Genomic DNA, 14,622 nt, shown 5'->3' on the forward strand with positions numbered 1-14,622 from the left:
TGCGCCCAGGATCCGAACCAGCGAAACCCTGGCTGAAGCGGAGGGTGGCAATTTAACTACTCGGCCACGGGGCCGGCCCCAAGAGAAAATATTTTTAATATAATGTAGGGCACCAAAAATTGAAAATAGAATTGTTTCCTTCTTAGCCTATATAATCTTGATTTGAATTAGGATTTTAGTTCCTTTAAACTTAAAAGGCTTTAGTACCACCCTTGAGTATCTAAATTCAGACTAAAACAGGAAAAGCAATTACTTTTTTCCTGAAACCATGAAAAAGAAAAAAAGATTAAAATTAAGGGCCGTATATTAGCAATGGAAGTGCTCTTCTCCACACTCAATGCATGAGAAAATAAATACATCCATTTCTTAACTCGGGATTCAGAAAGCATATCCATTTGTGTTTCAAGTTTTACTCGTCAGTAGAGTTTCCTTGATCTAAATGATTTCAACTGTACTTTACAGGCAAATCTATCAATAATCAGCTAATGAGCACACACTTGGACCTGGGCTGACACCTTACAGTGTGGTAGCCAAGATACATAACCGAGGGCTACGGCTCTTCTAAGAACTCTTAGTAATCAAAAACATATTGGCTTAGGGGGCCAGCCCTGTGGCCAAGTGGTCAAGTTCGCGCACTCCGCTTCAGTGGCCCAGGGTGTCGCCAGTTCGGATCCTGGGCGCGGACATGGCACCACTCATCAGGCCATGTTGAGGTGGTGTCCCACATGCCACAACTAGAAGGATCCACAACTAAAAGTATACAACTATCTACTGGGGGGATTTGGGGAGAAAAAAAAACACACATTGGCTAAGTCAAGCCAGTGATGATTCTTTGAACAACACTGAACACAAAGACAACTTTCTGATGCGCTAATAATATCTAATGAGACTAGTGGTCATCAGTTGAACCTCATTAGGTTATTTTAAAGAAGTGACAAACGCTGGCGTAATTCTAATTTTGCCCGTCTTTGATAGATATCAATTAGCTAACTGACCAAGAAGTGGGAAAAATAACATGCATCTATAAATATCCACGTTACCTTATCCTCATGACCTGACCTCTATAATTTATCATAGCAATGTACTGCAAGGCCATCTCTATGAGCCTTCTTTTTTTCCCACTAAAGCTCACAGGCAAGACGATTTTTGCTATATTAAGTACTGCAAACGAGAGAAAAATCAAATATCTATTAAAATATCATAAAGCAGAGGGGAAAAATTAAGGGTCATGCACTGTTACAAATGAGAAGCAAATGCTCCTAAAATGCAAGCTTCTCAAGAGTATGATTTATACCTGATTCATCACCTCTGTTATTCTCATAGCTCCTGTCTTATGAATACTATGCATTCAAAAACTATTTGCTGAACTAATAAATAGATCTAAGGATAAAATTTCCTATCATCACAGCAATGGATTATCAGTGAATAGAAAAGCTCACAGGAAAATCTAATTCCCTAATCACCCTGTCAAAATGTATGCACTATGAAAGATTTTAAAGACAGAAATCTGCCCCACCACTGGCCATACTTCACCTGATACACTCCTGATACACTGGACCAAGAAGTTCACCCTAATTCAACACATGAGAAGCTTTAATAAAGTCAGACTTTATTTAACTGGCTAAAGCCAAACACTTCACATGCAGATAATATGCTCTCAGATGAATTTATTTACAAAAAACCTGATTCCATAAAATGTGAGATAACCAGTGACTGGACAACAGGAGATGATCATTAATTAATGGGTTCAAATTAAGCATATGGTTATTATCATAGCCTTTTGGTTGATGCTTAAAAATATGCTTTGATGACAAAACTGGGGTCAAGTGTATTCACAAAGCATTTTTAACAGTTCACCTCACTGAGCGATTTCTCAATTTTTCACTTTGTACTGTGCCATGTACAACAATATTAGATGTTGAAGGTGTCAATCCCCTAAAAGCTTTTTTGAGGCTCAAGTTAAACAATAACAGTTGCAGCAGCAGTAGCAACCAGAGCAACAGCATGGGCTAGGCCCTGGTGCTAAGGACTTTACAGGTGTTATTTCATTTAATCCTCACCACAACCCTGTGAGGTATTACTGTCCTTATTATATAGACAAGGAAACAGAGGTAAGTGACTTGTCAAAGGTAATCCAATTAGCAAGTAGTTGAGTTGATATTCACCCCAGGCAGCCTGACTCCAGGGTTCATGCTCTTAATCCCTCTTATGTAACTGTGGATACTTATAATGATCAGTAAAGTCAGAGACCCATGTGAAATAGAAATAGGACTAAATAGTTATCCCAGTTATAAACATTATGACCAAGTAATTAAGGCCTCTCCCCATTCACAACTCCTACTTTATTAACGCTCTGAAACAGTATAGTTGCTGATGCTATTTGAAAAGCTTCTGAAGGTGCTTTTCCTACATTTAGTCATAAGCATTAAAAAGAGATCATAATCTCTCCCTGCAACTCAAACCTTCATACTTATGGGCTATTAATCTGCTAGTTCTACAGGTTCCAATGCCTTAAATATCAATTCAGGGGAAATAATATTTTTAGCAACTCTCACCCCTCAAGATCTGGATATTTCTGTTTACTGCTAAGATTGTGTTTACACAAACAGTTTACAAACTATAAGAAGGCAGAGTTACAATCCGAGTTAGATATACACAGACCTACATTCTGAATGGTCTCCCAATCAGAGCCCCAGAAGATGAACATCCCAAAGACAAAAAGAAAAAGACTTTCAAGCAAACATATAAAGGACTCCATTCCATGGGAAAGGAGCACAAAAGGAGGCAATGGAGGCAATTTAAAACACTAGGTGCCACCAAAGATTTAAAAGGTAAATCCAGGATATCCCCTAAATACATGTACCAGCATAACCTCCTTGCTGTTGTTAGGATCTCTTGTAAGTAGCACTTCAACATACAGTGTTGTTCCTAACCCCTCTAAGAACTAACACACAGGAAGATTCTAAGAGACTGCAAGCATCAAGCATAAGGAGTTCTTTATAAATACAATGTTTGGGGCTGGTCCAGCGGCCTGGTGGTTAAGTTCGTGCACTCTGCTTCGGTAGCCTGGGGTTCACAGGTTCAGATCCCAGCCATGGACCTAGTGCCACTCATCAAGCCACACTGTGGTGGCATCCCACACAAAATAGAGGAAGACTGGCACAGATGTTAGCTCAGCAACAATCCTCCTCAAGCAAAAAGAGGAAGATTGGCAACAGATGTTAGCACAGGGTCAATCTTCCTCACATAGAATAAAATAAAATAGAAAAAGTAATGTTCATTCAAACCCACACAGTTTACAAAGTACCTTCACACATAACCTATTATTGAATACTACACTCCTGTTAGGTAGTTAGTAAAGGCAATTTGTTATCCCCACTTTACATATGAGGAATGTAGAGACTTACCTAAATTTATACAATTTGTGACTGGTAGAGCCTCCAACTCCTATCCCAGGCTCTTTCCACACCACCTCATACCTCCTCATACCACATCAAAATGTCACAAAACTATCCTGTCCGTCCCCTTTGCACAGGTCTATTACCTATACTGTAAGAACAAACACCGGCTAATAATGACATGTTGAGTTAGAAGTACAAAGAGGAAAGAAAACAAACTCAGTACTTCCTTTGAGAGGCCTGGCACTCTGGCTCCCAACCTAAACTTTGCCAAATGTAGTTCTCACAACAGCTCTTCAGATAGGTGCTGGTCCTCCCAGTGAATACATCAGTAAACAGACTCAGAGAGGCTTAGCAACTTGACTAAGGTCACACACACAGCAGTGATTTGGTAAAATGTATGCTATATCACACCACCTTACATGATATCACAGTAATGCCCTGATCAACAACAAAGAAAAATACTTTCTAGGTTAAAATACTTAATATTTTAAAATGTCAAAAAACCATCCCCCCCCACTCATTGCTGTCACGATCTCAGTTACCAAGAGAACACCTTTCTCCTTCCTGATTTTTTCTGGTTTACTCAATACCTGCTGGCCTCACTGTGCCCTGGAAAAGGGGCTAGCTGTTATTTTTCTTCTTTGAGGAAAACTAGTCCTGAGCTAACATCTGCCGCCAATCCTCCTCTTTTTGCTGAGGAAGACTGTGCCTGAGCTAACATCTGTGCCCATCTTCCTCCACTTTATATGTGGGATGCCTGCCACTGCATGGCTTGATAAGCAATGGGTAGGTCTGCGCCCAGGATCCGGCCCGCGAACCCAGGGCTGCCTAAGTGGAATGAGGGAACTCAACCGCTGCGCCACCGGGCTGGCCTCGGGGCTAGCTGTTAGAACAAAAAAGCAATGATGATACGGGCCAGTCCAGTGGCACAGTGGTTAAGTTCCTGCACTACGCTCTGGCTGCCCGGGGTTCACAGGTTTGGATCCTGGGCAGGGACATAAGACATGGCTCATCAAGCTATGCTGTGACAGGCATCCTACATATAAAGTAGAGGAAGATGGGCACAGATGTTAGCTCAGGGCCAATCTTCCTCAGCAAAAAAGGGAGGATTGGCTGCCGATGTCAGCTTATGGCTAATCTTCCTCCAAAAAAAAAAAGAAAGCAATGATGTATCCTTAACAAATAGCATTTAAAAGGCCATAGGAATCATGCAAATATAATTTTGCCCTAGGTCTAAGTTAATTCTCTCAAACAGTATGTGTCAGATCCAAGAAATGTGAGCCTGCCCAAACAATTAGGAAATGAAAACAGTGAACAAACTCTGAACAATCTATCATTTTAATCACCACTTTCTGAGGGCTTTAACCAATCCAGACAAGATACAAGAACAACAAAACCCTTAAAAGTAATCTCATTACCAAGCCAGAGTCTGGCCTCCCACCACATTATTGTGAAACATGAGGGATAGATAACATTAGCCTCAAAATACTGTGTGCCTCTCCCCTCTGGTGTTAACTGCTAAAGAACAACGACAGATAAGCGAAAATGTAAACACTGACACCTTAAATAGTTTTAAACTTGGGAAGATTATTGAAGGACCTCCTAGAACAAAATTTAATTAGCTTTAACAAGTTAAGATGTATTTATGACTCCCAGAAGGGGCTTCCCTATCTGAGGCTAACGGGGGGAGGGTGGGGGGGAGACTTCTGTTAGCATAAATTGTACTCACAGTGGAAGGGGAATAACTAAAAAGGCTGTTAACCAAAACTTGATGTTTAGGGAACAAATAAGCAAAGGTAAGTCTATCTGAGCTAAACTGGAGAGGCGGGTGGAAAAGCTTGCAGGAAGGACTAGGAACAAGGGCAAGAGTAGATAAAAAGGGAAACAGGAAGAACTGAGCTAGAGGAAGTACGAGGAGAAGGAGCAGGACTAAGGTGGGAACCCTGAAAGCACTGACGCACTGACGGAGATGGGCAACTCTGGCCTGGAAAAGGAAGGCAATGAACGCCTGGGAACCAGAAGCCTGCCAGAGCCTCCCCTGTGGAAAAGGCCTCCCTCTTCTAGAGACTAAAATTAAGCCAAGGGAAACGAATTGGCCAAGACTAGAGAAAATAGGGTTCACTTAAGACACAGGGGAAGGGCCTGCACAAGGATAATAGGTACAGAATGGAGGCACCTTTTAAAAGAAGTGCTAGCTTTAAATGGGTGAACTGTATGGCATGTGAATTATATCTTAATAAATCTGTTATTTTAAAAAAGTGTGTTAAACTGAGCAATGTATGACTGTCCTTATGATTTAATTAGCATGATTAGTTCAGTCTACAAGAGTCCTCTCCAAATCCCCTCACCCAGTAGGGTGGGTTTACTTTTGTCTGGGAACATCTCTGTTGGAATACATCACTCTGGGAAGGAGAAGGGAGTATTGCGAAAACAGAAGCAGCAGAAGGGGAAAAAGGTGGGAGTTCTTTAAAGAGATCTTCCCCCATTTTTGCCCTCGGGAATTTTGGGCATCGTGGGGTAAGGAAGCTTTTGTTTGGGGTATGCCTTTGAAGTGGAATATCAGGTTTCTTCAGGGGATGATCTAGGGCCCAAACCTACCTCGTCAAAGAGAAAACGATCTGGGGTGGAAAAGTCAAGTCAGTTCTGGAGAAACCCCAGAAGGTTTATCGCGGAATGATCACACAGGTCTTATCTCTGCTACCCCCAAATTGGACTGCACGCCCCGTGTCACTTCCGACTGTTACTCGCGAAGAAGACGGATGCTTTGCCATGATCCCAGAAGTTTCTGGAGAACTGCCCACTGACGTAAATTAGAAACCCATTCGGGGACCGGCCTGGGTGAAGCGAGGCGCCACGTCCAGCGCTGGGCTCCCCCTTCCTCTCAATGTAGGAAAAGGGACCGGGTAGGGCAGAAGGCGAGCGGGAACGCCAGATCACCGTCGTCGCCCTCCTCCCCTTGGCCGGGTTTCGGGGAGCCGCCCCCAGCGTATACCCCGATCCCCGCTCGCCTGCCTCGGGCCTGCGACCCCGAGAGGAGGGCGGCGGCGGCGAGCGCCCCCCGCGGCCGCCCCCCCCCCCCCCCGGGCAGCTGTAGCCGCGGCGCGGCGCGCCGGGCCCGGGCCTCCCCGGGAGCAATAGGCTATCGATTCAGCTGCCTGTCGCTAGGAGCCCCGGGAGAGCGAGGCCTACACCGCCCGGCCGGAGCCCCGGCCTCGATTTCGCCACTTTCCCCACACCGGAGGGGGAGCCGGGGGCAACCAAGCCCAGCTGGGCGGGGGGGAAGAGGAGCGGGGACCACCTGCAACGGCAGCCGCGGGGAAAGGGCGTGCGGGCGCGGGGCTCCGGCCAACAAGTCTCCGGGGTCGCCCATCCGCCGCCCCCGGCCTCACAAGTTGCGCATTCAAGTTCAGGCCAGTGCCCCCTGGCCTCCCGGGCCCTGGGCACTCTGGAAACCAGGAGAGAAACAAGACGCGGAAGAGGCCCCCGCAGGACGGAGGAGATGGAGCTGGGCCCCCAGCGCGCCCAGGAGGCCCAACCTCGACCGCCCGCCCGTCACCTCCCCTCGGCGGACCCAGCCGGGCCCCGAGTCGCAGCCCCGAGCCCTGCGGCGGCCGCCCTGTCACCGCCCGGCGCCCAGGCCCCTCCGCCAGGATGCCGGCGACAGGGGCTCGGGCTCCCCCCTGCCCCCGGCGCGCCTCGGCCTCCTCCCTCTCAAAATCCCCAAATGCCCCCCGCACCTTTTCAAGTACTCAGAGCAAGAGTTTCCCATCAAACTTTGTCAAGTGGTAACCTCGCCCCCCTCCCCAACCCATACTTCCAGGGCGGTCCTCCGGAGAGGTCACTCTCCTCTTGGGATGAAGCGAATTAAGGACCTGTCAACCATTTTAGGTCTTTTTTATAGAAGACATCCTCTCCCTCCCCTCCCTCCCCCTGCAATGGTTTTAATTTGACACCAAACCTTCCCCCCGCAGCAGGGGGGGTGGAGGAGGGAGGGGGTGGGGACTGAGGGCGGGAGGAGGGGGCGAGGAGGGCGACAGGGGAGGTGGGAAGGGGGCCGGGAGGCGCGGGGAGGGGACGGGGGTTGATTTACCTGAGACCAGCCACTGGCCTCCATTGTTGGAGAATTCAATGGCATTGACACAGCCGAAGTGGCCGAGGAGGTCCTTCTTGTAGAGGTTTCTGCAGCCCCGCAGGCGTCTCCTCTGAAAGTCCTGAGTGAGCAGGGGGTCCCCATGCAAGCCCCGCTGGGACAAGAAGCCCACCACTGACCTCATGCTGCCCCCCAGGCCAGCTCTCCTCTTCATGCTGGAACCGCCGCCGCCGCCGCTCGCGCCGCCGCCCCTCCCTCGGCCTCCCGCGCGGCCGCCGCACTCCCCGGCCCTCCCCCCGCGCTGCGAGCCGGCTGGTTCTTTAACCGGCCATGGCAGACGGAGCGAGGTGTGCAGACGCGCGGCGGCGTCCGCGGCTTCCTGGTGGCCCCCCTCCCCCGAGGCTCCTCCCTCGCCCTCGCCGCCGCCTCCAGCAGCTGATCCTCAGCTGCGGCCGCGCTTCCGCGCTGCGCGGCCCTTCCGCCGGCCGCGGGCGCCGGGAGAACGCGGGCGCCGGCGGCCCCTCCCCCGCGGACGCGGGCCGGAAGAACGCGGGCGGCTGGCCTGGAGACCGCGGGCGGCGGCTCGGCGTGCCCACCGCAGCTCCTCCCCGCGCGAGGCCCCGGGTGGCGCCGGCGGAGGCCGCGCTGCCCGCCCTGAGCGCCGCCCTCTGTGAAGTTGAGGGCCCGTAACAGTCCGAGCGACCGCGGCCCATCGCCGCCTGGAGGCCCGGCGCCCGGACGAAGGCGGCTCCGCGCTCTTTCTGTCGGCCGGGAAAATGCAGCCCGAGGTGGCACAGAGGTGGAAGGAGGACTGAGGCCGAGGCTCCGGTCTCCCTCTGTCCACCTCACCCTGGGGCCGCCGAGCCCTGTCCAAGAGAAGGGAACCGGGAGTTAGGACTGGACACGTGGGGTAAGGTCGCTTGGGGATTGTGTTAGCGCACCCGTCCTTCCCCACAAAATAAATTGTTGACACTCCCCTTCCCCCCACATTCAGCTAATTCGCCCTTCCTCCAGCCATTCCGTAAAAACGTCTAAATTGTTCCGCTTGGTGGATAGTAGAGTGGTATGTGGGGAAAAAGGGAGAAAGGAATTGTTAAGAAGTGAGAAGAAAATTGCCAAAACCGACTTGAGTTCTGTCCATTAGTTCCAGGCACATTTGCAAGACACAAGAAGCGTTGTGCGAAAATAGCAATACGTGTGATTTAATCGGGTGCGGTGAGCTCCTCTTCAAGGTCTTGAGTGTGGAGCTCTGAGGCCGTACAGCTGTTAACCAGCAGCTGTGTTCCAGGCCAGAAGTAGCCGCCCTGCGGTGGGCTGGGAGCCTCCGCGTTGACCCCAGCGAGGAGACTGGATGTTAAGTGCTTTGGAATGCTACCAGATACATACAGGAAAAAGTCCCCTTGTCAGTGTATTGTAGTGCTTTCCCTAGAAGCTATTCTCTGTCATTAAATGGTAATAAGGTGCTACAATAGGCAGGTGTCACTTTTGCCCTTTCAGTTTACCAGGAATTACATCCTCTGTATCAGAGATAGCACGTGGGCAGTCGAGGAGAGCCCCATGAAAGGTGGGCTGGAGGTGGAGAACATCCATCAAGCACAATCACCTACTTCTACTTTTTGTACAATGACAAGATTAATCATACTAATAACAAATATGCAAGTAAATGTTTAATTTAAAAATCAACATTATAGCAAATATTGCTGAACTTAACAGAAATCCCCCAAATTCCAGAAATTATGGTTTCAATGGGATATTTCCCTAAACAGGAAAATGTGTAGTGCTTTCTTTTAAAAAGTTTCATTCTCAGGATGCTTCATAGTGTTTATTCATTATAATAGCCCCGTAAAGATCAGTAGTAGTATACCAGCTTGATTAACGATTTTTAGCACCCAACATCTCTTCTTCATAGCAATATCACAATGTGTAATTAAACATATTTTTGTGATTATATCAGAGTCCCCCACTCTGCTATAAGCTTTCCGAGAGGAAGGACCACGTCTCTTCTGCTCGTGGGTATATGTCCAGAGCCAGCACATGCTGGCACTTAGTGGCCACTGGAACATTTGTTGAATACTTGAATGAATTTAGGGACTGGAGAGACACACCCTCTTCTCCGTCTTAAGCACATACCTCTTCTCCACAACTTTAAATGTGACTGGCTTTTCCCCAATCCCTGGAATGACTGTCCCATTTACCTCAACCTAAAAATAGACCAGGATCTGGTCACAAGCCAGCTCAACTCTAGGACTTTGTTGGAAACTTCTGTAACTGTTCAGTAACCAGCCAGGACAGAAATGTAGGACCACTCAGACTGTTTATATCCTACTGCTACTCTTTGTAAGGACAGTGGATACAATCTCTCTCTTCTTATTTCCATCATTAGGGTTGCCAGATAAAATGCAGGACACCCAGTTCAATATGAATCAGATAAATAATGAATAATTTTTTAGCATAAGTATGTCCCATGCAATATTTTGGGTTTACTTATACTAAAATAATTATTCGTTTATCTGAAATTCAAATCGAATTGGGCATTCTGTATTATTATTTGCTAAATCTGGTGACCCTACCTGTAGTATAACCCAGCTTCAGAAGATCAAGCTTTATGGTATCTATTTGCTTTTGTTAAGAATTTAACATAGTCCCTTGTGTCTTTTATTGCAAACTAATAATACTGTACATAACTATGTAATACAAATCTTTAATCAACTTCAGTGACCATGGCCTTTCCAATAATAGGTATTTATCGTGAAAAGGCCAGTGTACTTAGCTTAAAAATACTGAATAAAATTGGACTCCTGAGTAATCTTTCCTCTGCATAGAATGTGTAGAGGAAGAGGGAGAAGGGTAAAAAGAATTCCTTTTTTTCCTAGGCCCAGAAACTTCTGTATATTACCGTTCATTCAGGAACCCTTGAACTACTATGGGTACCCTTACATAATTGCTCCACTGTGGGTTGAATACTGATCAAATGTAGAGTTCCCAGAAATTCATTTACTCTTTGACCCCAGTATCGTTGGAGAAAGAGTAAGGACTCTTTAAAAACTGACTAGATGCTAACGAAATGTTCAAATTTAGAATTGTTTGTTTAAAAAGAAAACTAAGGTACTACTAAGCCCCTTCTCAAACATTTACTAATTACGTTAAATTTTAGCATATTAAGAGCTACATACAAATACTAACATGCTCAGAAATCTTTCACTTAAAAATATTTTCAACTTTAAAATAAACTGTTACTCATAGATAAGAGATATTAATTCAGAAAAATAATACATATTATATACGTATAATTAAACTGTAATGTCTTTTAAGGGATAAGTTATTTATTGGTCATTTCAAATGACGGCAATTTTAATTTTGGGGGAAAAAAGGAAATGTCTATTTAAATAGAAACTCTTCTGCCAAGATCTATAGGACACGTCATTTCATTTTTTTAATAATAATTTTATCAGACATAGTTGACATACCATAAAATTCATGCTTTTAAAGTTGACAATTTAGTGGCTTTTAGTATATTCTCAAAGTGGTACAACCATCATCACTATCTAATTCCAGAAGATTTTATCACCCCAAAGAGAAACCCCATTCACATTAGCAGTCACTCCCCATTCCTCGCTACCCTTAGCCCCTGGCAACCACTAATCTCTATACTGTCTCTATGGATTTGCCTATTCTGGATATTTCATATGAGTGGAATCATACAATATGTGGTCTTTGTGTCTGGCTTCTTTCATTTAGCATAGTGTTTTCAAAGTTCATCTTTGTTGTGTCATATATCAGAACTCCATTCTTTTTTTTAGACCAAATTATATTCCCTTGTATGGATATACAACATTTTGTTTATCTATTCATCAGTTAATGGGCATTTGGGCTGTTTCCATTTTTTGGCTATTATTTATAATGCTGTTGTTAACATTTGTGTACAAGTTTTTGTGTGGACATGTTCTCATTTCTCTTGGGAACTGTACATATACACCTAGTAGTGGAATTGTTAGATTATATGATAACTCTCTGTTGTACTTTGTGAGGAACTTCCAAATTGTTTTCCAAAGCAGCTGACCATTTTACATTCCCACCAGCAATGTATGAGGGTTCTAATTTTTCCGTTTCCTTGCCAGTCTCTGTTATTGTCTGTCTTTTTTATTATAGCCATACAAGTGGGTGAAGTGGTTTCTCATTATAGTTTGGATTTGCAATTCCCTGATGGCTGTTGATGTTGAGCATCTTTTCATGTGCTTATTGGCCATTTGTATATCTTCTTTGGAGAAATGCGTATTCAGATCCTTTGCCCATTTTTTAATTATTTGTGTTTTTATTGCTGAGTTGTAGGAATTCTTTACATATTCTAGACACAAGTCCCTTATCAAATATATGATTTGCAAATATTTTTTCCCATTCTGTGGGTCTTTTCATTTCTTGGTTGTATCCTTTGAAGCACAAAAGTTTTAAATTCTGTTAAGGTCCAATTATCATTTTTTTCTTTTGTTATTTGTGCTTTTGGTGTCATATCTGAGAAACAAGGTTACAAAGATTTACTCCTTTAATTCTTCTAAGAGTTTTATATTTTAGCTCTTACATTTAGGTCCGTGATCCATTTTGAGTTAATTTTTGTACATAGTGTGAGGTATAGGGGTGCAGCTTTTTATTCTTTTGCATATGTACATCCAGTCATCCCTGCGCCATTTTTTTTATTGATTTCCCAGCACCATTTTTTTAAAAGACCCTGCTTTCCTCCATTGAATTGCTAGCATATAGAAATACAATAGATTTTTTAATATTGGCCTTGAATCCTACAAACCTGCTTAATCTATTTATTAGCTCTAATAGTTTTTTGTGAGTTTCTTAAGTTTTCTATATACAAGATCCTCTCAGGCCGGCCTCATGGCTGATTGGTTAAGTTCGCATGCTCCGCTTTGCTGGCCCAGGGTTTTGCAGGTTCAGATCCTGGGCATGGACATGGCACAGCTTATCAGGCCATGTTGAGGCCGTGCCCCACGTGCCACAGCTAGAAGGACCCACAACTAAAATATACAACTATGTGATGGGGGGATTTGGGGAGAAAAAGCAGAAAAAAAACAGAAGATTGGCAACAGTTGTTAGCTCAGGTGCCAATCTTTAACAGAAGATCCTCTCAGAGCCTAATAGAAATAGCTTTACTTCTTCCTTTGCAATCTGGATGCTTTCTATTTCTTTTTCTTACCTAACTGCCTTAGCTAGAATCTCTAGTACAATGTCAAATAGAACTTGTAGGAGCAAACATCTTGTCTTGTTCCTGATATTAGAGGGAAAATTTTTAGTCTTTTAGTCGCCATTAAATATTATGTTAGCTGTGGGTTTTTTGTGATTCCCTTATCAGGTGCAGAAGTCCCTTTTGATTTCTGGTTGTAGAATGTTTTTATTAGAAAGAGTGTTGGATTTTGTCAGATGATTTTCTTTATCTATTGAAATGATAATAGAGTTTTTGTCCTTAATTCTATTAAAATGCTGTACTATGTTGATTGATTTTCATATGTTAAATCAATCTTACATTCCTGAGATAAATCCTACTTGGTCACTGTGTTTAATCCTTTTTAAATGTTGCTGGAGTCACTTTGCTGGTGTTTTGTTGAGGATTTCTGTAACTATATTCATAGAGATGTTGGTCTTTAGTTTTCTTTTCTTGTGATATCTTTGTCTGATTTTGATATCAGGGTAACATTGGCCTCATAAAATGAGTTGAGAAGTCCATCCTGTATTTTTTGGAAGAGTTTGTGAAGGATTAGTGTAAATTCTTTTTAAAACATTTGGTAGAATTCACTAGAGAAGTCATCTGGCCTGGACTTTTCTTTGTGGGAGGGTTTTGATTACTGATTCCATCTCTTGTTATAATTCTATTCAGATTTTCTATTTCTTCTTGATTCAGTTTTGGTAGTTTGTGTATTTCTAGGAATTCATCTAGGCTATCTAATTCATCGGCCTGTTGATAGTATTTCCTTATAATTCTTTGTATTTCTGTGAGGTTGGTGGTAATATCACCTCTTTCATTCCTGATTTTAGTAATTTGAGTCTTCTCTTTTTTTGGTCAGTCTAGCTAAAGATTTGTCGATATTGTTGATATATTCAAAGAACCAACTTCTGGTTTTGTTTATTTTCTCTATTGTTTTTTGCTTCTCTATTTCATTTATTTCTGCTCTAGTCTTTATTACTTCCTTCCGTTTGCTTTGGGTTTACTCTTCTTCTAATTTCTTTTTTTTTTTTTAACTAAGTTAACTGATTTATAACGTTATATAAATTTCAGGTATACATCATTATATTTCTTCTTCTTTATAGACTACATCATGTTCCCTGCCAAGAATTTTTTCTAATTTCTTAAACTGGAAGGTTAGGTTACTGATTTGAGGTCTTTCTTTCTTTTTGTTATAGATGTTTACAGCTATTAATTTCTCCCTCAACACTGTTTTAGGTGCTTCCTATACGTTTTTGTATGTTGTATGTTTTCATTCATCTCAAGCTTTTTTCTAATTTCCCTTGTGATTTCTTTCATGACCAATTGGTTATTTAAATGTGTATTGTTTAATTTCCACATATTTGTGAATTTCCTAAATTTCCTTCTGTAATTGATTTTTAATTCCTTTTTTAAAGGGGGCGTTTTCCACAGGTTTTGAAGTAAATTCCCAGGCTGCAAAGTAATTGACTCAGTAATTAAAGTTGGAATATTATTTGTTACTACAAGTTTCAAATCCTGTTCTAACTTACTTTCCAGACATTTGGTTCAAGTTTGCCATGCATAATTCTTCATGACAAATGAAGAAATCTAGTTTGAAATAAACTTTATGGAGTCAAATTGGACAGAAATTGTCAGTGGCCAGGATTATTCATTTAATATTTACTCAGTGATATTTTTTGTACTAGTCTATGCCAATCACCTGGGTTTTGAATATTTGAAGTTTCCTTGACAAAATCATCATAAGCCAGCTGTTTTTACTTATTTTTAATTTTAGGCTTCCACATGATAATTCCTGGTGAGTGGCATGAGAAACTGTTAAAAATAGTTGTTGTTTATTGCACTGGGTATGTAGTCATATAGCCAAGATTTCTTTTCCAGAGATGGTCCCATGAATATATAATGTTTATTGAGCATCTTCAGTGTGC

General features: G+C 43.4%; 2 protein-coding genes across 9 annotated transcripts in view; one reads left to right on the top strand and one right to left on the bottom strand.

The window, feature by feature from the left end:
• The window catches only part of DCAF5 (DDB1 and CUL4 associated factor 5), a 112,754-nt gene extending 104,887 nt beyond the window's left edge, over positions 1–7,867 (bottom strand). For 2 of the 7 annotated variants that reach the window (XM_070249673.1, XM_023627984.2), the window contains exon 1: positions 7,671–7,800. Coding sequence is in view for 3 of the 7 variants with exons in the window: in XM_005605272.4 (XP_005605329.2) it covers positions 7,492–7,705 (214 nt within the window). In the remaining 4 variants the exon portion in view is untranslated. Of the gene's footprint in view, positions 1–7,138; positions 7,349–7,491 lie in introns of those variants that run through there. The other 5 variants (XM_005605272.4, XM_070249672.1, XM_005605273.4 and 2 more) reach the window with 5 other exon arrangements.
• Positions 7,868–8,019: 152 nt separating this feature from the next.
• The window catches only part of EXD2 (exonuclease 3'-5' domain containing 2), a 95,798-nt gene continuing 89,195 nt past the window's right edge, over positions 8,020–14,622 (top strand). For both annotated transcript variants that reach the window (XM_070249675.1, XM_023627986.2), the window contains exon 1: positions 8,020–8,401. The gene's annotated coding sequence lies outside the window, so the exon portion shown is untranslated. The remainder of the gene's footprint in view (positions 8,402–14,622) is intronic.

This window comes from Equus caballus, chromosome 24 (genome assembly GCF_041296265.1).
Source record: "Equus caballus isolate H_3958 breed thoroughbred chromosome 24, TB-T2T, whole genome shotgun sequence".
In the NCBI taxonomy this organism is placed as follows: domain Eukaryota; kingdom Metazoa; phylum Chordata; class Mammalia; order Perissodactyla; family Equidae; genus Equus; species Equus caballus.